We start from the raw sequence: 25,660 nt of genomic DNA, 5'->3' as shown, positions 1-25,660 counted from the left end.
TCTTTAGTCCGGGTAATTCTTTTTTATTTCCACCATCAGAGTCTGCATCCCTAATGCCTGGGGCGTCTCCTTTGGGGGTGCACTCTCCTCTCCTGGGTGCCAGTCTGCAGGCTGGTCCCCTCTCCTGGGGTGTGAGTCACCCCTCTGGGCACTGCCCTCCGTGGTTCTCTGTGCCCTGTGGGGCCAGCCCCCACTTGGCGTGTGAGTGAGCCCCTCGGGGCTGCCACAGGCCTCTGCTCCCATTAGTTATTCCTCTCTTCACACGGTTGTGCTTCTCCCTGTGAAGGTGGGTGATGAATAGTGTGTCCCCTTCTCAGGTGTGTGGTTGCTCCTCTGATGTGCCTCCCTCGGGAGCCATGGCGGGGGGCAGAGGGGCTGGGGCTCATGGACCACATTTGGTGCAATCAGCCACACGTAACTCCTTCCTCCGAATTGCTGGCTTAGAACAGGAAGCAGTGTGCCTTCAGCATCGGCGTCTCTGGTTGGCTGGTGTCTTCCCAGACCTTCCGCAGCAGCCTGGTAAAGAGCAGAGCCGAAGCCCATCCCAGCCCAGCCGGGACGCCCCCGCTGAGGTCTCCGGGGCATCAAGCGGGGTGAGTGGACAGAGGCTCCTCTGTGTCCAGGCTCGTTGTTCTCAAGGGGAACAGTTCAGCCCTGCAGCTCTTCCCCCGTGGAGTGGCTGCTGCCTCTCCCAAGGGAAGCAGCTCCAAGTGGCCCAGCCGTGGAGGGGGCCCTGGTGGCCCTGGTCCATGTCACCTGCCCTCAGATTGTCCACTCCAGGCCTCCTTTTACCGAGGTCTAGCGAGGGGAAGTGCTGTGCTTACCGTGGGCAGAACCACGCAGAGCCCTGGGTGCCTTAGTAACGTAGGGGGATGGGACCAATCATGGTGGCAGGACATGGCAGAGACCCCAGACCTTGGCTCCTGGGTCTAGGGTATGCTGACAAGCCACAGACAGTTGCTGAGCTGGTGATGTGTGGGCTTCGAGGGCCCACAGAGCCAGGAGGAGGCTGCGGGGGCCAGAAGGGACCCCTGGCTGGTCGGTGTGGGACCGGGAGTGGCCAGGGCTATCCAGGATGGCTCCTGGGGCCTCCCCAGCTGCACCTTCCTCTTCCTGCGTGGGTCAGTCCCCTCCTGTCTTCATGCCCCCAAGGTCGGCTGTGCTGGTCTGTCCTCCAGCAGAGTTTGTGTGTATGTGTGTGTATGAGAGCATTCAGGTGCATTTGTGTGTGGGGTGTGTGTGTGTGTGTGGGAGGGTGCACGGTGTATGTGAGTACGTGTTGTGTGAACATGGACGTGGTGCATTTTCCTGATGGTGGTCTGTTGGCTCTCTCGGATTCTGGAAGGTGCACCAGTTGAGTTTTAGGGGGACAGGCATTAGGTGTGTGACCTAAACCTCCCATAACCAGGCTCCCAGGGGCCTGTCTCAAGGTCTTCTGGGAGTGAGGAGACGGGAGCCACACCCCTGGACCCTGGGGTCCACCTGGATCCCACTGGACACTGCTACACCCACCTCCATTCCCTGTCTCCACCTCCCCATGGCACCCAACCCCTGCCTTCTTCCCTTGACCAGGGGCTGGGATCCCGCACTGCTGAGCCTGGCCAGAGTCCCTGAACCCACTTGACGAGGCTGTCCCCAGAGATCCCCTTCTCTGAGGCACCTGGGACCCCAGGGTGGGAGGAGGAGGGGCAGCTGTGATGGGGGAGGGAGAGCGAGCCCTCCCTTCACCGAGGGCACAGCATCTGTGGGAATCGGCAGAGAAGAGCTGCTGAGAAACCTCTGGGAGCTCATCAGTGCCCCAGTCGGTCTATACTGAAGGGACCCCCGCTTCTACCAGCGTCTGCAGTCTGCCACGGCTGAGTCTCGAGGACCTGTCATCGGGCACCCCACCCACACCCCTGCACACCCTGCATTCGTGTAAGAACGCTGGAGTCCCTCTCCTGCATGAGGTCCCGAGACAAGGGCCGACCATGACAGTGGCCAAGCCCACAGCTCGGTACGGCAACCTGAGCAGGGCCACAGGGCCTTACTCTGTGGACGCCTGACCTCCAGGTGACCTGGGGCGGGTGACCGAGGGCTGGGCCAGCTCAGTGGAGCCCATTTCGGGTTTCTGTGAGGTTACAGTTTCAAGTTAAAAAGCAAATTGACCTGCTGTTTGAGCCACAAAATGACTTATTCAGGACTAGCCAGAGGAAGCGGGACCTGGGATAGCATGCTCTGGGGACCACAGGCCAATGTGGAGAACAAAGTGGGGGAGCTGCTTTCATAGGGAGTGGAGGAGTTGGGAGGGGCGGCAACAAACAAAGGGTCCATTGGGGGAAACCTGGAGTCCAAGGTGTAGAGGCTTCTCATTGGCGGGATTTTACAGCCTCCCATTGGCTGGACTGTTGCCAGGTGAGGAGAGAACTCTTCCCTCCTCCTGCTGGGCAGGTCAGTGGTGGGAGATGCCAGCCCTGGTCTCTTCCTGTTTGGTGTAACTGACAATGTGACAGTGTGAGCGCCCCTACAGGCCTCCCGACTCCAGTTTAATGGAGATTTCTCCTCAATTTTCAGTTTTTCCCTTTCGATCAAGGCTTTTCTCCAAAAGCATCACTGACCAACAGTCAAGCTCTCTGCGCCTAGCGGTTTCTCCCTCGGTGCCTGGAAGGACCTTTCCTCCTTGGCGTGTCCCATGTTGGAGGGAAAGTGCACAGTGGTTGGAAACCATTTAGGCCACGGGAGTAACAGGGAAGGTTAAGAGGAGAGCACCCAGGCACTTCCCATCTCAAGTCTACGTTTCGTCAAGGTCGTAAGTGTTGAAAGCATCCCCGAGCACTGAGCTAGCATCGCCTTCTTGGGCACGTCGTTTTACACAGAGTAGGATTAGGAGCAATACTATAGGGGCAGTTTGCAGGACGGTTCCAAACCAGGAGCCCAGACCCGAAGGTAACCAGCTGGACAAATCAAACACAGTGGGTTGTTAGGTGACATTTGTTGCAGCCAATGTGCCTGCTCTCTCATGTTATGCAATTGTGTCTCCACTTCCCCAGAGGCGTTTATCCATGTGCAACAGGAGGTGTTTGCTATCGCACAGATGGCTCCTTGCACAGCAAGTACATAATCGAGGGCTATACAATTAACCAAAACCACCATGGCCAATGAGTTAGGTGACGATTGCTGAGCTGAAACCGTTTGGCTGTGGAGTCGGCCAACTCTTCCAGAGTCCGGGAGAGAATCCTGACCATTTGTTCACGGGACTCACTCTGACCCCTGGAAAAAAGCTCTTCCCACGGGGCAAAGCCAGAGTCACACAGGCCTCCTGGGAGTTCTCATTTCAGGTGCTTATAGACGTTTCATGGGACAGACCAGCGAGAGGCCTCTGTTTGGTTATGTAGAGAATATAGGACAGTGAATACAGCAAAGCCACACTGTCTTTTTATTCTCCCGTTGTCAAGGCATAAAGCACAAGGGCCATTTCCAAAACTTCCACACATGCAGGTGTACCCAGAGGGTGGACGTAAGTCTCCCTCTAAGTGATAGTATCTACACACCCATTTGTTGGTATAGAGGCGTTAGCTTATGTCACCAAGGCTCAGACATTATGTGGTGACACACTGAGAGTCTGCCTAAATATATGGGTATATCAAGAAATTTACAAATGGCTGGGGTTACATAGGCAGTCCCACAGAATGTTTTATACAAGTACTCAAAGATTCTTGTTTTCCCCTCCCAAGCCTGGGTTAAGTTAAAGCGAGGAATGAGTTTAGGAGGGTTTAGCACCCCGTTTCTCTAAAATGGGCCTGTGGAACATTTTAAACAGACAATGGCATTTGGAATCCCAGTGACACTGCTCACAGGGTGAACTAAGGGGTCGTTATTGTCTTGGGCAGACCGAGTTTCTGGTGGCCAATCCAGCAGCCAAGCAGGTTTCCCACTTTCACAAGGAATTGGGAAATGCAGGCAAGAGCCTTGTCCTTCCAGGAAAGAGAAGGAGAAAATAAAGTCAGAAACAATAGTGGGAAGAGGCTGTGCAGGCCTGGTCCCGTCATCCTGGGAACGCTGTCTGCCCGGGTGTCGGCTGCTCGTCTTCCTGGTCCATTTGACTTGGAGATCTCCAGTGTTTGTACAGGACTAGGTGTCAGGGGGAGCCTCCCTCAGCTGTGAGATGTGCACCCAAGGCTCGAGTCCCTGAGGTTTGGCTGCCATCTGGGTAGTGAGGAGCGCCTAGTATAGTCCCTTCCAAGGAGCTTTCAAGGGCAGGAAAATTGGAAACATCAGTTTGGAGGATCACAGCCAGACATGTAAGGAAACCGGAAGAATTTAGGATCCAGTCCAGCTTACAGGTATATAACTAAACCTTAAAGACAATTAATGGGACTACAATTTAATATCTACAAAGGCCCAAACATAATTTCTCTGGCCACAATTACTCCCATTTTTATTATCATAGTAAAATTACTTTTTTTATATTAAACATGGTCTCATTATTTATATAAATGCACTAAGAATAGTGACTGACCCTATAACCTCTTTTTTTTTTTTTTTTTTTTTTTTTTAAGATTGCTTTGCTGGAACCTTTTAAGCAAGCTACTAGGCTGATTCTTTCAACAGTTCCCCATCTCTGGATCTGTGTACGTCTCTCTTGCACATGATAATCTAGTCAAAGACTTGGAAATATTAGCCAGGATTTCCAGTTGTGTCCTGTCTTGAGGAGAAACAATTCTCACTGAATTTATGCAAATACTTATATTGTCATGAAAAGAATATCTAAGAGTTGCTGAATTCTGGAGGGGTCAGGCAGGGAGGAAAAGATAAATGTTTCAGCCTTTGCTGTGAAGACACACTGTGCCCAATTGCTGTAAGTTATAGCTAGCTTAGAGGAGAGGAGGAAAAGGGGTCCTTTACATCTGGGAAACAAAATGTTAAAGCAACCAGTATGCCATTAGAGTTTTAGAAATTCTTGCCCAGTTCACTGTTAGGATCTTGAAACTATCAAAAGTCTGTATTCCAGAGTACTTGTCAAAGTCTTTTCCCTGAATCTCTTTGGAGATGAAATATATTTGAAAAGGCATCAGGATAGAAAAAACAGCCGTCTGTAACTGACAAAAGACTTCAGAAAAAAGGCAATGAGTAAGCATCAGATGAGGGTTCATTATAATGCAATTGACCAGGAAATTTGGGTATTTTTGTGACATGCATTTGTACATAGTAGCTAGAATTACAAGTGATAACATTCTATCTATTGACCCTAGAAAAGATTTCAAAGGCAAATTACAAAGGTTACATAATTATAAGCAAAACCAAACCCCTTTAATACGAAGGCTTAGCTTTCCTAAGTAATTAAAGACCTGATAACAAAAACAGAGGGAATTATTTTGGTAAAAACCAAAATCTCTGTTTTCTAGGCGTGTTACTTAAAAGGTAAAGAAGCTTCCACAATCTTTTATCAAAAACAAATAGCCCAAGAAAACTTTGTCCTTAGAACAGAGAAGAAAGCCAAATTGTAATTTTGCATCAACTTATTTTTGATATTAAAACTCATTCATTCCGATCTTAGCCAGTACTGACCATGCGTAAAACTCTTCTCCCAAGATTCCTTCCTGTAAAGCTTCTACAACTTTCTTCCTACATTCAGATTTTGTCCTTTGTTTTCCTCTTTCCCAGCCTGAAATAACTGGCCTCTCTTTGCGACGAAATTATTTTCTTCTCCCTCAACGAAATGTATTTCCATTCCTCACACCTTCTTTCACCAAAGCACACATCTGACTTTGCCTGCTTATGGAGATGTTTGGTTTATCATGACATATCTTGGGTAGAATTCTTGGCCCTTAGAAACTTTCACTAAGAAGTAAGCATTCATAAACAGCCTGTTATGCCTGCATTCTTTAGATTGGAAAATTTAGAATGGATTTCTTAATTCCTAGAAATATATTTTCTCATAGTACAACCTTTTAATGTGGCACAAGACATTTTTATTAATAGGCCTAGTTTTATCTTTAGTTTTCCTTCAATAGGAAACCAAAAGTAGATAAACCTATGTTCGGTAATTAATGTTTTAGTATGTTATTTAGTTTGGAACACGACCCAGATACTCAATGCAGTCCCATCATTTAATTTAACTTAGCAAAACTCTAAAGTTTCAAGTTACCAAAAAGATTTTGGGAGCTATACTTTCAAGCGTACATACCATAAAACATTCTTATTGCACCGCAATACTCTTACCCGTGTTCGTCTGTCTAAGTCACTTGTTCCCAACAATTATGTTTAGATTACTCACAAAAGCTTCACGTGACTTTGAAGCATTCAGCTATCATCTTATCTTATCTTTTTTCTTACTGACAAAGTTTGTAACAGAGATACATGAACTTAATAAACCCAGGTAGAATGAAAGTTGCACCTCAGCATTATATTCAGCACTGATAACTCTGAAGACGTGTGTTTCAATAAAACCTACAACCTTAAGCTAGCTTTTATTTAGTAAAGATTAATCCCAGATCATGTAAATCTGAAAGGCATGTGGATTAGTTTCTATTATATTTCAGTTCTTATAAGCACTTGTGTACTATCAAGCCAATGAAATAGAGCTCTTTCACAAATCACTTTTAGCAATACCATTCAGGGGTAGAGAAATAGCACCTCTCTATAACGTGCATACACAGACACACGTAACCTCCAGGCAGGCACAGAGCGGGATCTCATAGCCTTCACTTAAAACAGTTTTAGCCACGTACAAAGCTCAAAGGAATAGCTGGATCCAAATTGTTCTTCTGACAGATGGACTAAGTTAAGGTTACTTGTTCAGATGGCCAAAGACATCTGCTAATGACTTTTATTTGCATGCTGTAAGGATCCTTTCAGAGCTGTTTCTGGAGTCACTTTGTCTTTTAGAGACTCTTGCGTACCAATCAAAGAAGGCATTCCATTGTCTCCCTAGAGGTTCAGAATCCTCTCCTTCAAGGGTGCCGCCTAAGATGGACTTAGATCAAACGACATTTCCCCAGGAAAACCATTACAATGCCCGGGAACACTGAGAACCCTCAACTCTAGGCACTCTCCCCAGGGTGCTGGGCAATCTCTTGGTGATGTCAGGGGACGCCCACCAGGTGGGCCAAAACCAGGATGTTGACTATCGTCACTGTCCATTTTCCTTTCCACGAACTGGATTTCAGACAGGAGTGTTGATTTTCTCATCATCTCACCCCAGACCCTGCCTGACTGGGGAGCTGAGGCCCCGATCACGGGCCTCTGCTGACCCCCCATGGAATGGAAGCAAGCAGCTGGGCAGGAGCAGGGAGCCTGAGTCTCAGGGGGCCCTGTGATGTTGAGCCCCTGCTGGTCCCAGCAATGCTGGCTGCCCATCACCTGCCCTGGGCGCTAGGACCAGGCCTCAAGTTCACTCCTGGGCTTCACACAAAGTCAGCCTTGCGGGAGCTGGTGTTCAGCCACAGCCAGAGCCCCACCAGGCTGGGCCAGGGGCCAGAAGACGAGGGCCGGGCTGCTCTGTGCGCCTCAGGCCAGGAAAGAGCCCCTGCAGCCCCCTTTCTCCAGGGCCTTCTCCTAGCAGGGCAGCCTGTCGGTGGAGTGGGAGTCCTTGGCAGGGCAGGTGGTTTCCAGTCACTTCCGCCATTGGGGAGTGGGCATCGGGGTGACATGACAGGCACAGTTGTGGTGAGGCAGCCAAGTCCTGGAGCTGCCCAGCCTGTGACCGGGCAGGCCTCCCTGTTGGCCCAGAGTTACCTCCTCTGAAGCCTGAGGGTGTCCAGGCCGCCCACCCTCCCAGCAGTCAAGTAGCAGGGCCTGGGGAGTCAAGGAGACAGCAGGCCCTGGCTTCTGCATGAGCATTCGCGTGGGTCCCCTGCTCAGCACAGATGTCCACACGTGCCTCAGCTCTGAGAGGGACGACATGTGGGCTCGGGAGGGAGTGTGAGGCCCCCACCACACGGCTCTGACGCAGGGGGTTGAGAAACAGGTGCAGAAGTGCCCTCGATGCCCCCAGAATATGCGGATCATGAAACTACGGCTCTGCCCACACACCTGGGCTCCAAGGTGTTAAAAAACCCTCTCAGGGCTGGCCTGGTGGCCGAGTGATTAAGTTCAGGTGCTCTGCTTCAGCAGCCCAGGTTCGCAGGTTTGGATCCCAGGCACGGACGTACACACCACTCACCAAGCCACGCTGTGGCGGCATTGCACATGCAGTAGAGGAAGACTGGCATGGATTTTAGCTCAGCAACAATCTTCCTCAAGCAAAAAGAGGAAGATCGGCAACAGATGTTAGCTCAGGGACAATCTTCCTCACCAAAAAACACGAACAAAAACAAAAGAAAATCTCTAGCAGCTTTCCCTGGACCTGGGGCACCTATCTTAGGATCTTTTCTAGTCAGGCTTCTCCAGAGAAACAGAACCAATAAGACGTGTGTGTGTGTGTGTGTGTGTGTGCGCGCGTGTGTGCACGAGTTTGTGATGTGTGTGGGAGTGTGGTGCGTGTGGATGTGTCTGGTGTGTGCATGTTTGTGGGATCTGTGTGTGCAGTGTGTGCATGTATGAGCACACACGTGTGTCACTGGCAGGAGGCCCACTCCCTGCTCCTCCCTGGAGGCCTGTGGGCTCAGCAGGCGTGAGTTGTGCGCCCACGCTGCCCCGCAGCCCTGGTGCAGGGCTGTCAGAGACACTGACCCGAGCCGGCCTGACCCTGGTGCTGAACGCCCCCTGGCAGCAGGGACAGGGCCCTCCTGGCTCTGCGTCTCAAGGCTGCCATGGAGGAGTTCAGCACCATGGACGATCCACCCCAAGAGCCTGGGGTCCGAGGCCCTGTCACCACGTCGCCTTCCCTCCACAGGACATGCTGTGCCAGCGCTCCCTGCTGCTCACCCTGCTGGGTCTGCTCTCCCTCGGGTCCGGTGAGTTCTGAAGAACATTCGGGTCTGAAGAAAGGGGCCTGCCCTCCCATTCTCCTGGGGATCCTTTCTGATCCTGGGGGCAGATTAGGAAACACTGTGCCTGGGGAGCCGGTCCCAGATGCAGGCCTGTCTCCCCACACTCTGCCCCTCTGTGTGGGGCTGACGTGGAGGCCCCCACAGGGAGCAGCCTGGAGGGGACATGCTCCCTGGCTTCCTCCCATCCTTCCTTGTCCTGATGCTGACTCTCCTTCTCCACCCACCCTGCATGAGGGCCTCACCGTCCATTCACCCCCCCATCCATGTCTCAGGCCCCCCAGTGCCTACAGGCTCTCTGTGTGGGGAGGGTTGGTGCTGCTGGCCACGGCTCACAGGGCCCATCTTGTCTCGCTCCCAGCCCTCTCCCAGGAATGCATCGGATACAAGGTCAGCACCTGCTGGGACTGCATCAAGTTAGGGCCTGGCTGCACCTGGTGTCAGAAGCTGGTAAGAGCCAGGGTGGATGGCATCAGCTAGCTGAGGGTCCTCATACTTGGCCTGCCCTTCCCACCTTCCCACCTCCTGGGCTGGACCCCTGTTCTCTGCCTCTGGAACCAGGTTTTTCCTTACCCCCATCAATCTCTCTCTCTCTCCAGCATGGACGCACAGATTTCTATTTTATTTGGTAGTATATAATCTGTCACTACCATCTTGTCATTTTCATGCTCAAATTGTTCCAGACTTGGCCACTGGGAGGCCTCAGGTTGGCGCTGGGGCCTGTTGGCACACCCCATCATAATTTGGGGGGCACTCTCTTACTCTCTGCAATAGCGGGATGCACCAGGCCCATCAGCACTTTCCTGTCCCCAGCCATAGAATCAGACATTTCTCTAAGGGCTCCTGGTTCTCCTTGCTGAGAAGCCTGGCTCCCAACATCCGCATACATTTCCTCATTTTCAAACCCACGCCCACAAAGTGGTTTCAGAGTCGAGAGCCGCTCCATGCCACAACTGGGTGCGGTCTGTGTCCTCTCTCCTTTGATGCGGGTTCGTCAAGCCGGGGGTGGAAATGTCGGGGTGGACTCCTCACTTCCCTGCGTGAGCTCATCACATTCATCTGAAACACGGTGGCTCGTTTGTTTCTCTGTGAGTACAGCGTAGGGTCGTCCTTCTCCATTCCGCTGACTTAGTTTTGTTTCTTGAGCACGTACAGCACTCACAGGGTTCCAAAGTGAAGACAAGCAGAGGCAGCTCAGGAGGTGCGCCCCCTCCCCCGGCGCCTCGCGGGCCCCATGGCCTCGGCACCGAGCCAGCCTCGCGTGTCTGCGCTGCTCTTCCTGAGTCCCCGTCTGTGAAAGGAAGCAGAGATGTAGCTGTGCCTTTCAGCCTCCGTAGTGTTAGCTCGCCCTCCCTGGGACACAGCAGCCTCTGGCCAGGAGGGGGCCCCTTCTCTGTCCCTGCCACGTCAGAATCCCGGGGCCTCCACGCGGGGAGAGGGGTCACGAGGAAAGCGCCCTGGACCCAGGACCCCCATGCTCCTCTCTGGGCCGGCTCCCTCTGAACTGCCAGGAGCTTGGCCCAGAGCCCTGGCCTGTGGTCCAGGATTCCTGGGGGCCCCAGGGTACCTCGGGGCTGCCACGCAGGCTGAGAGGGGACACACAGGTTCCCTTGGGGGAGAGAGCTGCTCCCTCCAACAAAGGTTCTGCTGATGAAGGGCTTGAAAAGTGCGGGCCGGATGCCAGGTGATGCCCAGGCTGATCCAGGCTCGGGGGCCAGCTGAGGGTTCCATCCCCTCTGGCGGTCAGCCTGGGGCTGCAGATGTTGCTTCTTGAGTCTTTTCTGCTGCTGGAGGCTGTGGGGAGGAACCTGCCCTCTCCTAAGGCTCTGCTGTGATCTGGGAGCCCTCATGGGGGCGGGTCACCCTCTTGGGAGGCAGGGTTCATCCTGGCTGGCTGTCCAGCGCCCAGGCCCGTCTCCCACAGGGAGTTCTGTCTTGAGTCCTGGGTGAAAATGAGGAGGCTCAGCCTCACTCAGCACCCACAGTGGGCCCCTGGTATTTCCTCTGTGCTCCTCCTGACCCCTGACTCCCTCTGGCCCCAGAACTTCACCCGTCAAGGGGAGCCCGACTCCCATCGCTGTGACACACGGGAGCAGTTGCTACAGAAGGGCTGTGCAGCTGACGACATCATGGACCCCAGGAGCATTGCTGAGACCCAGCAGGACCAGAAGGGAGGCCAGAAGCAGCTGTCCCCACAGAAAGTGACCGTCTACCTGAGACCAGGTAGGCTTGGCCTCAGCTGGGGGTGAGCTGGCACCTGTGATCTCTTGTTCTGGGTGGGGGTCCAGCCAGGAGCACAGCCCTGCTCTGGGGCGCCAGGGATAACCGATGGGCATGTGTCCATGTGTCCAGGTCAGACAGCAAGGTAGGCCAGCTGAGGCCCAGGACTGCTGGGAACCTCGAGACCAAAGTCTGAGCTCCCCCACGGCCCTCTCCTCTCCGACCCAGGAGGATGCCGCCATACCCGCTGTCCTGGCTGGGTGCCTGGTCTCTCTTTTTCCTTGTGTTCTCTGTGTCCTTCTTTAAAAGGGAGAACAAACCATGTGGAAAACACTATTCCACCCCCTCTCAGAAGGCCAGGTACTCTTGGCAGAGTAAAGGCTCTGAGAAGTCCTCCAGCCAAGCAAGCTTAGTATTGTTTAAATCCGCATTTCCCCAACTGGCTTGACCACAGAAGCCTGTTTCAGGACACAGCTCCCTGTGAGGGCTCCCGGAAACACCCTTCAGGAAGGCGGGTGTGGGAAGCAAGCAGGACAATGTGGTTGCCTGGCTTGATCAGCACTGGGCTGGGCCTCCCACAGCCGGGCCTGCCCTGCAACACCGTCCCGTGAAGGGCAGCCCAGGGGGAGCTGAAGGCTGGAGGGTGGGCCCAGCAGGAGGGCCTGGATTCGCCCCTCCCTCCCCGGCTCGTCCATCTGCTCATCACCTGTCTACTGACCACCTACTCTGTGCCAGGCCCCGTCCTGGGGCAGGGACACGGGCCATTTGTACTGACACAGGAACAGGTAACCACATGACTGCAGGTTGTGATTCAAATGATAAACAGAAAGCGAGGGGAGGCGGGGAGAACGGGGGCCCTTTGCCGCCAAGGCCAGGGGAGGCCTGTCTGGGACAGGTCGATTTGCTTGGTGGCTGCTGACGGAGACGGGCTTGCGGGTAGATCCAGGTAGATGTGAATGTCAACCATGCTTCATAAGCCAGGAATACACCTTGATGGAAGTATGGCCTGACCTTCTTCTACTTGGGAAAGGGTTCTCGATCAGATGTTCAGATCTAACTGGGCGCCCTGTGTCTTACCCGCTGGCCTCGGAGAATGCGGGAGTCATGAGGACTTCGGGACCTGTGGAGGGGTGTCTGTGCCCCCAGACACCCTCACTCTCTGCCCTCTCTGCCGGCAGGTCAGGCAGCAGCATTCAACGTGAACTTCCAGCGGGCCGAGGGCTACCCCATCGACCTGTACTACCTCGTGGACCGGTCCAACCCCATGCTCAATGACCTCTTCCACGTCAAGAAGCTGGGGGGCAACCTAGTGCAGGCCCTTAAGGGAATCACCGAGTCAGGCCACATCGGTGAGGCCGAGCTCCTCAGTCCCGCCCAGAATCCCAGCCGCCCTGCTACCCACACCTCCACCCACTCACGTCCCAGGGGCGGGCGCTGGGGGCTCAAGACATAGTGTCTCCGGGGGTGTCCGCACCGAGGCCACTCCTGCTCACACACACACACCACAAGCCATCCTGCTTTCTCCCATGGCTGGCTCAAGGTAGGGAAACCGAGGCTCTGCCCTTGGGGGCTACCCAAGGCTCACGGGTACGCCCTACCACAAGCCTCTCCCACTCATCCTGCCCCCGCCTCAGGCTTAGGGTCCCTCATCAACACGCACCCTGAGAAGATGCAGGACCCGTGCCCCGACCAGGAGAAGGCGTGCCAGCCCCCACTCGCCTTCAGGCACGTGGTGAAGCTCACCGACTCCAACCAGTTCCAGACAGAGGTCGGGAAGCAGCTGATTTCTGGACACCGGGACGCCCCCCGGGACGGGCTGCACGCCCTGATGCAAGTGGCTGCGTGCCCGGTACGGCCCTGGCCGCCTTGGTCCCCATGCCGAGCTCAGTCCCCATGCCAAGCTCCACCTCTTCTCCTCTGCTCCTTGTGGGGGCCCCACGGGGGAAACGGAGGCAGGTAACCCCGCTGTCTTCTGCTCAGGAGGAAATTGGCTGGCGCAATGTCACGCGGCTGCTGGTGTTCGCCACGGACAATGGCCTCCCTTTTGCGGGCTCCGGGAAGCTAGGCACCATCCTGACCCTCAATGACAGCCGCTGCCACCTGGAGAACACCACGTACAAACGCAGCAACGAATTCGTGAGTGCCACATCCCTGGTGTCCTGGGAGGGAGTGGACACAGCACAGGGGGAAACACCTGGGCCGTGGGGGGAATCCCGGGGCTGTCTGTGGCTCTGCCCCGGGGAGCCGGGAGGCCAGGGTCCTTACAGCCACCTTGCTATAATCCGGGGCTCCCTCCTTCGATCTAAACAGCAGATCTGTGCGGGAACCAGCGGAGCCCCAAGCGGGGCAGTGTTAGGTCTCTCAAGCCCCACGTGGGCTGGCCGCCCGCTGAGCCGCCCACCCTCCTCAGACTGGACACAGGCCCTGTGGACGCTGGCTGGAGCCACTCCCCTGCTCTGGGCCTGTGAAGTAGCTGCTGCCCCCAGGCTGCAGCCCGGGCCTCCCCTGCCCTCCCCAAACTCACCATGGGCTTGGGGTCCCTACCCCTGGGGCATCACCCTGCCCTCTCAAACCCCGTCTCATCTCCGAGATTCCCCAGGCACAGGGGCCGGGATGGAGGCACCCCCGGGTCCTCCACCTCCCCCAGCTCCCTCCTATGTGGTGCCTCCCAGCCGGCAGAGGGAGCACAGCTGGGAGTCCAGGGGTGAGGGGAGGGGCCCAGGGCTGGGGGCGAGGACAGGCTTGTTGTGTGGTGGTCTCCTCCCCCGGGCAGAGGCGCTGTATTAATGGCACCGGGCGGGCAGACACCACCTGTCACGGGAGTTTGCCCTCCCCTCCTGTGAAATGATGTCTGTGCCCTGGAATTGTAAACTGTGGGGGCCGCAAAGGACTTTAGAGATGGGACCCCTCAGGGGTTCTCACCCGGAGCCCACAGACTCTGGGGCTGTGGCTGGATAACAGGAGGGATCCATGACCTGGACAGGAGATGTGACACCTGAGGTTCTGGTGAACCTCTGCCTGCAGGCGAGCGTGTGCTTCCAATAGGAAAATAGAGTGGGTGCTGGGGCCGTATCTGAGGTCCGCCCCAGTAGGAGGAGGGGTATCTCCCCAGCACCCCTCAAGTGGGGACACCTCACAGTCTGTTTACTGTCCTCTCCACCTGGACGTCTGGGAGCGGTTCCTGGCCGCTTGATCTCCCTTTCAGTGCGGTGATCAAGAAGCACAACACTACCTCTAATACTTTCCTGTTTATTTGTTTATTTCTTGCTGTGGAAGATTGGCCCTGAGCTAACATCTGGCCCATCTTCCTCTATTTTGTATGTGGGACACCAGCAGTGCATGGCTTGATGAGTGGTGTGTGGGTCCCCACCCAGGATCAGAACCCGTGAACCCAGGGCGGCTGAAGCAGACCACATGGACTTAACCACTGTGTAACCAGACAGGCCCCTCTAATACTTTCTTAACTGTGCTTCAGTCTCATCAGTTTCCCTTATAATCTCATTGTTTTATGCACTGGGAACATCATTTGAATGGGCCTATGGGTGGCACTGGGCCTTGGGCAGTTGCTTCTGTCGGGCAGGAGTGGGTCAGTAGCCTTGATGGCTTGTCCCCAACCTCTGGGGCCACCTGACCTGTGTCTCCTCTCAGGACCACCCATCGGTGCGCCAGCTGGCCCATAAACTGGCTGAAAACCACATCCAGCTTATCTTTGCTGCGACCGAGAGAATGGTGAAAACCTATGAGGTAAGTGGAGTCGGGGTCTTGAGCAACATGGGGGATGGGGCATTTCAGCCAATGAGAACGAAACCCAGCGTTGCCACAGGCTGAGCTCTGCTTCCATGGGCTGGGCGCTGGGCAGTGGGTCCGCCACGTGGGCCAGCACGGGTTTCAGGCATGAACACTGCAGGTGAGGAGCCCGAGGCCTCTTTGGGCCACGTGACCTTTACATGGGGATGAAAGAAGGAACGTTTCTGTCCAAGACATTCAGTCACGGTAACAGCGTGTGTTGCGGTGTTAGCCGGGATCTTTCTGCTTTGTGCTGTGTTCGGGTCAGCAGAAGCTGCTGTGCGCTTTAGGGCAACTTTCTCCTCTTACATCCTGTGCGTCTGAGTGCGACGCTGCTAATGAAGTCCAAGGACCCACAGGAGGGCTCCCAGCCTTAAGCGGATATTGGTGCGCTTCTCGAGCAGCACACCCACATCACAGGAGCCTTGGGCCCTGCAGTGGCTGTCTCCCCGCGGAAACCAACACTTTTACAGCAGACACTTCCTCCTTCTCTGCCTCAGGGGCCCGGCTCTATCCCGCTGTACCGAATCACTGTTCTTACCAAATTCTTCTGTAGTGTGAAACTCGGGAGGGGAACGTTCTGTTCCTAGGGCAGTGTCTCCTCCCTCCTTCCTTCTCTTCGGTCACTCTTGTGTTGGTGTGAGATGTGCTGTCTTTCCGTGTTTTCGTCTGCTGCAATGTGGCGTGCCGGTCTCCTGTTTGCTCTGATGGGCTGTGAGTCTCCAGGCCCTCACCCTCCCTAAATCCTGTGCACCTCTCTGCTGCGGGCTGGGGGCTGCTGCTGCCGCTGCCCATGGGGCCGGAGGCGCTTCCTGGGGGCCAACGGTGAGACCAGCAGTTCCTGCCCTCCAGAGTGGGAACAAGACACTGTGGGGGGACACAGAGGAGGGAGTGGAGGCAGATGTCCGGGAGACCCCCTTGGGTGGGCAGCGGGAGCTTGCCAGGCCCCGTGGACAGTGGCTCCACTCAGCCCCTGAAGAAAGATCACCCGCCCACGTTAGTTCCGTGAGCACCAGCAGGTGAGGGCCTCACAGCCACCTTGTCCTCAACTCTGTTACAGGACACGGCAGTCCCCTCCTCCCAGGATCATAGGTCCCAGTAATTTGTTATCAGCAGCAGGATTTGTGTTCCAGAAGACGGTGTGGTGCTGGGGAGGAAGCTGCAGACAGGAGACTTGAACTCCAAACCCTACCCCCACTAGCGCAGATGGACGGTGTCCTGGGCAGGTCACAGGCCTTTCTGAGCCTTAGTTCTCTGACTTCCACTCACGGGGCTCCTGGGAGATGGGCGTCAAGGAGACCCATAGGCTGTAGGGACGGAAGACGCTGGACCCTCCTCGGTACCCGTTTCTGCACGGACTGGAGAGCAGATGGACAGGACAGGACGTGCAGGAGCCCACCCTCCCTGAGTCACAGGGCCTGTCCCCAGGCTGGGACCGAGGGGAGTGGGCAGTGGAGGCTCTAGGGGGCTGTTGCCCAGGCTGTGACCGTCCCCATGAGCTCTGTGGGGGTAACTGGACACCATTCAGGGGAGTCACGGAAGGACTTTGGGGCAGGACAGGACCCGACCATCAGCTCCGTAAGACAAAGTGACGCTGCAGTCTTTCGGGAAAGATGGCGTGACCCTTGAGCTCAGCTAAGGCGGGTGTGGGGGAGGATGGGCACAATTGTTCCCGCAGGCTGCCCCAGGCCTGTCTGCATTGCAGGTGCTCCGGACTGCCCACCCGCGGCATCCCTGGACCACTGGCCCTGGCCTGCCAGAGCCGATTGTCTGATTGCTGGTTAGCACGGTCATTACTGAAATTCAGTTATATCAACTGCTTGAAGCGCTCAGAGCTCCTCCGTACCTGACTGCTTTGGCATATTTTTTGATTACCTATGCCCCAGGGTGGTTTGTGCCTTTTACCTCTCCATGGTGGGGATGCTGTCGAACGGTTTCGAGGCACATCTTCCTAGCTCTGCCTTCAGTGAGGTCATTGCTCGAAATCCACGAAGGTGGAGTATTTAACCAAGGAAACGAGAAACCCTGCAACTCAGGGCTTTCTTTCTCCCAAGAACTGGTTGTTAAGCATTACCAGCACACCACTGACCTCGTGCTGAGTTAACTAAACACAGTCAGAGGTCTGGTGGGGGCTGTGTGAGCCACGTGCAAACAGAAGGAAACCCCCGGGGCATTAGAAATTGAGGGGAAGCTGAGCTTTCTGTGGCCGCAGATCCAGCCGTGACCACCTGGTCTTCTTCCCTGGCAGAAGCTCACCGAGATCATCCCCAAGTCTGAAGTCGGGAAGCTGTCGGACGACTCCAGCAACGTGGTCCAGCTCATTAAGGCCGCCTACGAGGTGAGTGCTCTGGGGTGTCTCGGCAGGGGTCCTGGGCAGACAGCAGAGACGCCCTCCCCACTGCAGGTCAACAGAAGGGTGGTCTGGAGAGCAGAGCCCCTGCCTCCTGTGCCGCCCTCAGGCCTTCTGGACACACTGACCCTCGCACTTCCCACAGGCCAGCTGTGTCCTCTCTCTGGTTGATGGCGTGGTATGTGCCACCCCAGACCCTCAGCCGCGTCTTCCCCGACATGAGCACCAGGCCCCCTTCTCGGCCAAGGGTCCTGGTAGCCTCACCAGGCGCAGCTGGGGGTCCTGGGTAAACGCTGACACCGCTGAATTAAGTTACAGCCTGTTGAGGAAGCTCCCTGTGCTTCTGCACCCACTCAGAGCCCCCAGCCCCAAAGCAGGTCTCCTGGCCTCCAGCCGCTGCCTGGGGGGTTTCCGTCTCCACTCGATGGTGCCACCATCGTTGGCTCCTCCACCTCTCTCTCTCTATATCTCTGTCTCCCCATCTTTTGTTTTCTCTATCTCTGTCTCTCCATATCTCTCTCTTCCTCTGTCTCTATGTATCTCTATCTTTTTCTGTCTCTGTCTCTCTGTCTCACTCTGTCTCTCCCTCTTTCTCTATCTCTCTGTCTCTCCCTCTCTGTGTCTCTATATCTGTCTGTCTCTTTGTGTCCCTGTCTCTACCCGTCTATCTCACTCTCTCTCATTCACTTACACAGTTTTTCCTGCTCCTGCTCTGTGTCAGGCACTGGGGAGTCAGTGGTGAGTGGGAGGGTCAAGCCCCGCCTTGGGGTAGGGGCTGTGATCTTTCTCCATGTCAGTCTCCTCGGGGGCCTGTCTTGGGGGGTGGCGTTGGTAACCCCACCACCGCCTACACCGAGCACAGGACCTGGCACCTACCCAGCTCTCAGTGGGCGTGTGGGTGAAGGGAGGGAGATGACAGGTGTGCAAGCCATTGGCTTGGAAGGGCCAGGGGACAGCGGGAGGTCCTCCCTAATTGTGGCAGCTGTTCTTTGCCCACAGAAACTCTCCTCCAGAGTCTTTCTGGAGCACGGCACCCTCCCTGACACCCTGAGGGTCACCTACGACTCCTTCTGCAGTAACGGGGTGTCGAATGTGAACCAGCCCAGAGGGGACTGCGACAATGTCCGGATCAGCGACCGGGTGAGGTTCCAACCCGAACTTCTGGAAGGTTCTCTCCCAGTGACAGCTAGAAGGATGTGCACCCAGGCAGACAGCCTGGTGCGGGGACAAGCAAGGGGCAGGAGCCAATGTCCCGTTGGTCCAGTTTCCTTGCTTTCAAATCCTCTCAGGCGGCCACAGTCCCTGTGTGAGCTGTTGTCTTCCTGTTGAGGAAGGAGCAGGCAGCGCCCACACTCCTTGGCACAGGGCATCCTAGTCGTCAGCACAGACTCCCCTGGTGCGGAGGGAACCACCAAGGGGACGGCAGTGCGCCCTGGGGGCAGACGCTGGACACAGCCCATCGCGGCTAAGGAGGGCCTGCTTCCACACACTACATGCTGGTTTGGGTTGGTTTCCCTGAGTTTCACGGGTTTTTTTAGGATTGGCGCCTAACATCTGTTGCCGATCTTCTTCTTTTTTGTTTTCTCCCCAAATGCCCCCAGTACATAGTTGTATATTCTAGCTGCAGGTCCTTCTGGTTCTGCCATGTGGGATGCTGCCTCAGCATGGCCTGATGAGCGGTGCTAGGTCCACGCTCAGGAGCCGATCTGGCGAAACCCCAGGCTGCCACAGCAGAGTGTGCAAACCCAACCACTCGGCCACAGGGCCGGCCCCATCGCTGCATTTCATAATACGACATTGGAATTCCTTCAGAAACGTTACTCACTAAATGTTGCATGTGAACTTTTACCAACATATCCCCCCTCATACTGGGTGATGCACACGGGAATCCACTTGATCTTGTGATTGGCTGACTGCCTCTTACACACTTTCCTGACGTCTCTGGTCCTTCGCTCAGCACCTGTGGAGGTTCACCTACAGTGACTCGGGGTCTGCTTTGCTCTTGAGACCGCACTCCCTGGAGCTCCGTGCTGGCAGCTGCTTCCGGTGTGCAGGGGAGGCGGGGACTCTGCTCTGTCGCACTTGATTCCTCTTGGCAGGATCTTGACCCTCCTATCCAGGGTCAGTACACAACTCCAGATCCAGATCCTAGGACTTCCCGTGGGATTCTGGCATCTAACAGCCAGACTTAAGGATGAAGTGTATGTCCTTTACAAAGCCACTGTAAAATCCCTTTTAACGCATGTGTGATAAAGGTACTCTAAAGACGCCCCCAGCCTGGAGATGGCGGTGCGGGGGCACCAGGGGCTCCACCGGGCCTGCTGCTGCCTGTTCCCACATCATGCCTCTGAGTTTCCAGCTCTCTCTCGTTCTCTCCTCTCTCATCTCAAGTCCCAAGTCCTGGGGAATCCTGGAGTGTCCGTGCTCTTCCCCTCCCCCCACCTCAATCCACTCCCATCTGGGGCCCCTGCAGAGGCTGGCGCCCTCAAGGCTGGGGGCCAAGGACCCCGCCCTCACCCCGCAAGCCCTGGGGCATCCATGTCCAGACTGCTGGTTGAGCAGATGGGAGCAGGGTGACCCCAGTGTCCCAGCCTCGCCTGAGCCCTGCTGTTCTCCACAACAGATCACCTTCCAGGTGAAGGTCACGGCCACCGAGTGCGTCCAGGCGCAGTCATTTGTCATCCGGGCCCTGGGCTTCTCGGACACGGTGACCGTGCAGGTCCTACCCCAGTGTGAGTGTCAGTGCCGCGACATGAGCCGGGACCGCAGCCTGTGCCGGGACAAGGGCTTCGTGGAGTGCGGCATCTGCAGGTGAGTCGGGCGCAGGGTGCACCCCACCCCAGGGGCAGCGAGACGAGCAGGAGCAGCTGTTTCCAGCCCAGGGCCTGGGGTCCTAGAGGAAGGAGCAGCGTCCCGCACCATCATCAGGAGGGGCCCTGCCCTTGCGTCCCTCCCACCCCAGGTGTGACGCTGGCTACATTGGGAAGAACTGTGAGTGCCAGACGCAGGGCCGGAGCAGCCAGGAGCTGGAAGGAAGCTGCCGCAAGGACAGCAACTCCCTCGTCTGCTCGGGGCTGGGGGACTGCGTGTGCGGGCAGTGCATTTGCCACAAGAGCGACGTGCCCAACAAGGAGATCTTCGGGCAGTTCTGCGAGTGCGACAACGTCAACTGCGAACGCTACGACGGCCAAGTCTGTGGGGGCGAGAGTGAGTGCGAGGGGACAGACAGCAGACGTTGGGGACAGACGGGCAGACAGACAGACCCTTGGGGTTCTCCTTCAGCCGCACGAGAGCAGCAGCAGGTCTGGGCAGGCAGAGGGCCAGGTCGCTGGTCTGGGGGGACGAGGGCGAGTCTGCAACGATCCCCTGTCTTCCAGAGCGGGGAACCTGCAACTGCGGCAAGTGCCAGTGCAAGGAGGGCTTCGAGGGCTCGGCGTGCCAGTGCCCGCGGTCCACCGATGGCTGCCTGGACCAGCGTGGGATAGAGTGCAGTGGTCGGGGCCAGTGCCGCTGCAACGTGTGCGAGTGCGACGGTGGCTACCAGCCTCCCCTCTGCCAGGACTGCCCGGGCTGCCCGACCTCCTGTGTCCGCTACATGTGAGTGCTCAGCTCAGTACAGCATAGCTGTCACCCCAGGAAGACCAGAGCCTGGCAGGGGGCCCTCTTCCATTTGCACCCCTGTGGCCTCCTTCAGACCCAGGTGTCGTGGGCCAGCCTGGGGCCACCCTGCAGGCTTCCAGGTCCCAGGGAATCCGCCCTTCTTCACTCCCCTGGGTACCTCCCCTCGGTCCCCACAGCCCCATCCCTGTTCCCACAGCCCGCCCCGACCACTCCTTTCCCAGCACCATGGAAGCCCCCCACGGTGCCCTGACACCTTGCACTGCCACCCCCATCACACCCTTACACACCCTTGACCCCTCCCACCCATTCTCACATTCTTTCCAGCACATGCTCACACTCTCACTCCCGCTCACACCCACAAGCCATTATACCCCCTCTCACACCGCTTCACATCCTGACAACCTCTCAGACTCCCTGACACTGTCTTAAACCCTCACACCCCCCCACACCCTCATAAACCCTAACACGCCTGTCACCTCACACCCACCCTCTCCCTTTACCTTTATCCTCCTCACATCCTCACACCCTCTCACACCCCCTGACTTCCTCCTGCTCCCTCACCCCTCACTCCTCTCACCCCCTCTCACAGCACTAGACCCTCTCACACACCTGTTCACCCCTCAGGAGGGGCCCTGCCCTTGCATCCCTCCCACCCCAGGTGTGACGCTGGCTACATTGGGAAGAACTGTGAGTGCCCCCTCCTGCATGTGTGTGCACACCCTCTTGCACACACGCTCACGTGGTTGCTCCTCCGCAGCTCCTGTGCCAAGTGCCTGAAATTCAAGAAGGGCCCCTATGAGAAGACCTGCCCTGAGGAGTGTGACAGCCTGAGGCTGCTGCAGGAAGCCCCTCCAATGAATGGGCCATGCAAAGAGCGGGACTCAGAGGGCTGCTGGATGAACTACACCCTGCGTCAGCGGGACGGGTGGGACAGCTATGACATCTACGTGAAGGACACACGAGGTGAGACCCCGCCAGGCAGGACATGGCAGCCAGAGTTCCAGGAACGAAGCCTCCAGAGGTGGCGAGGGTCTCTGTCCACTCAGAAGGGCCTGCCGGGCAGGGTCAGGCGAGCGTCCAGGACATGGTCCTCCCACCCCCAGGCCTCTCCCTCATGGCTGTGACCTCACATTGGGGTGCTGAGGGGCAAGGATGGCTTGTCCCCTTGCAGTAGTGCTGCTCCAATCAGGGGACGGACCCAACTGGGTGCCTACGGGTTCTATGCTGGTTATCTCCCCCTGATGGTTGACTGAGGCTTAAAGCCTGTCAACTTTAAAAGCAAATAAAGCAAATGACTTTATCTAGGAATAGCCCAAGGAGCTGCAATTTGACACGTGCACACTATGGTGAACCACAGACAAATCCAGGGAAGAACGAAGGGGACTGATTTTATAGAGAAAGGGGGACAGGGAGGGGCTGATCTAAAGGAAAGTCACTGGGGGAAAGTAGCAGTTCAGGGTGGCAGCAGCTTCTCATTGGCTGAGCTGTGGCATTTCTCATTGGCTGAGCTGCAGGGTTTCTCATTGGCTGGGCTGTGGCATTTCTCATTGGCTGAGCTGCAGGTTTTCTCATTGGCTGGGCTGTGGCATTTCTCATTGGCTGAGCTGCAGGGTTTCTCATTGGCTGGGCTGTGGTGCTTCTCATTGGCTGAGATGCTGCAGTGTCTCTCATTGGCTGAACTGCAGTGTTTCTTATTGGCTGAGCTGCAGTGTTTCTTATTGGCTGAGCTGTAGTGTTTCTTATTGGCTGAGCTGTAGTGTTTCTTATTGGCGTAGCTGCAGTCTTTCTCTTTTTTTTGAAAAAGATTAGCCCTGAGCTAACTGCTGCCAATCCTCCTCTTTTCACTGAGGAAGATGGGTCCTGAGCTAACATCTGTGCCCATCTTCCTCTGCTTTACATGTGGGATTCCTGCCACAGTATGGCCTGACAAGCGCTGCCATGTCTGCACCCAGCATCCAAACCGGCAAACCCCAGGTGAAAAGTGGAACCTGCAAACTTAACTGTTGCACCACCGGACTGGCCCTGCTGCAGTGTTTCTTATTGGCTGAGCTGGCTGAGCTGCAGTGTTTCTTATTGGCTGAGCTGGCTGAGCTGCAGTGTTTCTCATTGGCTGAGCTGGCTGAGCTGCAGCATTTCTCATTGGCTGAGCTGTTGTCTGGTTGGGAGAGAAGTCTTCCTTCAGTAGTAAAGCAGCTGTACTTCCCCTCCAAGAAGCAAAGTTATGTCTTCTCCCTTTTGGTGTAATTGCCCATGTGTCATAGGGGTGAGAAGTCCCCTGCAGGATTTCCAGACTCCAATTTAGTTGAGGTTTCTCTTATTCACTTCATAAGCCACAGGTCCCAAGGGCTGGTCCACCGATGGCTGCACCAGGATCACCCACGGGCGTGAGAATCCTCCTGCTCAGAACTCAGCCCTGGGGAGGGGATCCAGGGACCCGGGAAGCCCAGGCACTGGGGTTTCCCAAACGCTGTTAGCCTGTCTGTCCCCTGGATTCCAGGGCTATATGAGGCCCCGTAATGGTCAAGGACTCAGAGATGCCAACCCTGTCTTCACAGGGTTCACGTTCCAAGGTGGGGGGCACCCTTCCCCAACATGTCAGAACACCAGTGCCCAAGACGGCAGGAGGCTGTGGCTGGGGTCATGAGGTACAAAGATGACTGCAGGGTGGGGTGTTCCCCAAGGTCACAGGTCAGAAGGTCTCTTGGAGGAGGAGACATTGCAGCTGAGACCAGAGAACAAGAGTGTCCAGACAGACGGGACACAGGGTGTGCAGTCAGAGGCACCCAGCGCTGATCATCATGGGGCTCAGTGAGTCCCGGGAGGCATTTGCGTCTCTTTCCAAATATACCAGGACTGTTAGCAGGGTTTCAGAAGAGCAAGCCGCACAGCTGAACTGTGTTTTCAAAAGCCGGATGCAGAGCCCTGAGGGGCCGGGTGGACGCAGACCTACGAGGGGCTGCTTCGAGGTCCAGGCACTGAAGAGTGGAGATGGGTGGGGGTGGGCTGGGTTGGGGTTGTGGGGGCGGTGTGGGCAGAGCCTGCCCTTGGATGGAACATGGGGAGGGGATCAGGAGGAATGGGGACAGGCGGAGGATCCAAAGGTCCCCAACAGGTAGGGAGGGTTGGGTGGGTCGAGGTTCACTGGGTGACAATGACAAAGCATGTGTGGGTCTCTGGGACTTAGGGGAAACAGACCCACGACGAGAAGGAACTAAGGGCTTTAGACAAGGAGCGCCCAGGGGTGTGTGCGGCACACGAACTCTCTGCACCCCGACCCGTTCCCATCACAGAGGCTGAGGGGTCGGATCACAGGGCTGGGAGGCCTGGCCACTTGGGTGACGACACCAGGCGTGGGCCAGCAGTCCACCAGGGCCCTTGCAGGGCTGAGACCTGCTCCTAGCTCCCCCGCCTGGCGACGGGAACCCCAGGAGGGCAGGTGGGGCACAGGCCCTCCATGTCGCCTGAGCTCACGGCCTGGTCACAGCCAGTTCTCGTCCAGGCTCTGCCATGGTCAGCCAGCAAACAGGGCCCCACTTTCTTTGTAAACAAGGGCCAGATTTTATTTGACACCACAAGGCCTTGCCTTGTCCCCAGCTCTGCCCTGTCCCTGCCCATTCTGCTCACCTTCCTGTCACTGTGAGTCCAGCAGTAGGAAGCTGAGCACTGTGCAGTGACCTGGGATGGGGCACACATGGGGCTGAGTGAGCCGGGGAGGGCCTGACACTTGGTATGCGTGTGCTTCCTCCCTACCTCAGAGTGCGTGGAGGGCCCCAACATCGCTGCCATCGTCGGGGGCACTGTGGGGGGAGTTGTGCTCATTGTCATCCTCCTGCTGTGCATCTGTACACCCCGGAACCACCAGAGCAACATGAGGGAGGACAGGTTTCAAGAGGGAGAATCTCAAGTCCCAGTAGGACAAAGTGAGTGGTCGTCCCCGAGGGTGAAGTAACTGGTCCCACCAAGAGGGGTGCATCCTCCTTGCCATGGGTAACCCCTCACCAAGGAGGAGGTGGACATCCACCAAAGGCTGCATACCTGTCCCCCTCCCCACCCTGGAGCTCATCCTCAAAGTGCACGCTGCTGTGGGCAAGCTCTGCCAATGGGGCCAGAACCCGAGGGAAGGTGACCCCGCTCCCAGCTCCTCCTCCCCTGCACTGACAGTCATGTTTGCTTTTCTCACCAGGGCAACCCCCTTTTCAAGAGCACCACCATGACAGTCGTGAACCATAAGTTTGCTGAGAGTTAGGATGCTTGGTGAACAAGGCCATCTGAACCACTCAGATGGGACCACCCAACACCACACCCCTCCATCAGGCCGAATGTGACCTGCCTCCTGATGTGGCTTATGACACTTGACAGTTTCACCCATTAACCAAAAATCCACTATGCTTTTCTCTGCCCTCAAATGACTGTATGGCCCTGTGACTACATGGGCTCATAAGAAGAGACAGCCTCCCCTTCTGATACCTACGACCTTTTCAAAGAGACTTCAAAAAGGAATTGCTTGAGTCTTATAAGGTTAAATACGTGTTTTCTTGTGTAAAAATCAGGATGGCGTCTGTTTAAAGGCGGTGCAATTTTATTTCTATTTGAACCTATCACGGTGTAAGATTACATCCCATTGTTTATAGTGTTCCCCAATCAAGTTTATAGGAAAAGATCAATAAAACTCTCGTGGAAGCTGTCCACGGAGGCTGGGCTCTGCCCCCTCCCCACGCTCTACACACTCGCAGGGTCAACTGCGGATGCTGGTTCGGGCTCTCTTCTCTCCTTC

The 25,660-nt window shown here is 56.1% G+C and overlaps 1 protein-coding gene across 7 annotated transcripts; it reads left to right on the top strand.

Moving 5' to 3' along the window:
* The first annotated feature begins 341 nt into the window (after positions 1-341).
* Positions 342-25,570, top strand: LOC123278215 (integrin beta-2-like). Of its 7 annotated transcripts, XM_070488992.1 has the most exons (17): positions 342-593; positions 8,816-8,876; positions 9,271-9,359; positions 10,952-11,132; positions 11,711-11,914; positions 12,308-12,478; positions 12,764-12,978; positions 13,110-13,265; positions 14,778-14,873; positions 17,164-17,253; positions 18,265-18,405; positions 19,889-20,076; positions 20,228-20,472; positions 20,643-20,862; positions 21,644-21,849; positions 24,642-24,806; positions 25,070-25,570. In XM_070488992.1, exons 1-17 carry the CDS (start codon positions 357-359, stop codon positions 25,114-25,116), a joined length of 2,712 nt encoding a protein of 903 aa, XP_070345093.1. In that variant the 5' UTR covers positions 342-356; the 3' UTR covers positions 25,117-25,570. The 7 variants fall into 7 exon arrangements, with proteins under 7 accessions (XP_070345093.1, XP_070345095.1, XP_070345094.1 ...); XM_070488994.1 differs by lacking the exon at positions 11,711-11,914; XM_070488993.1 differs by lacking the exon at positions 24,642-24,806.
* Positions 25,571-25,660: the final 90 nt, after the last annotated feature.

This window comes from Equus asinus, chromosome 18 (genome assembly GCF_041296235.1).
Source record: "Equus asinus isolate D_3611 breed Donkey chromosome 18, EquAss-T2T_v2, whole genome shotgun sequence".
In the NCBI taxonomy this organism is placed as follows: domain Eukaryota; kingdom Metazoa; phylum Chordata; class Mammalia; order Perissodactyla; family Equidae; genus Equus; species Equus asinus.
The sequence above is the reverse complement of the archived record's forward strand: the minus strand, read 5'-3'. Positions and strand labels throughout refer to the sequence as shown.

Bases quoted from the DNA above. Each gene is read 5' to 3' on its own strand.
- LOC123278215 (XM_070488992.1), top strand. From the start codon at position 357: ATGGCGGGGGGCAGAGGGGCTGGGGCTCATGGACCACATTTGGTGCAA. The intron at 20,863-21,643 runs GTGAGTGCTCAG...GCTCCTCCGCAG, and splicing joins ACCTCCTGTGTCCGCTACAT to CTCCTGTGCCAAGTGCCTGA. The intron at 21,850-24,641 runs GTGAGACCCCGC...TCCCTACCTCAG, and splicing joins CTACGTGAAGGACACACGAG to AGTGCGTGGAGGGCCCCAAC.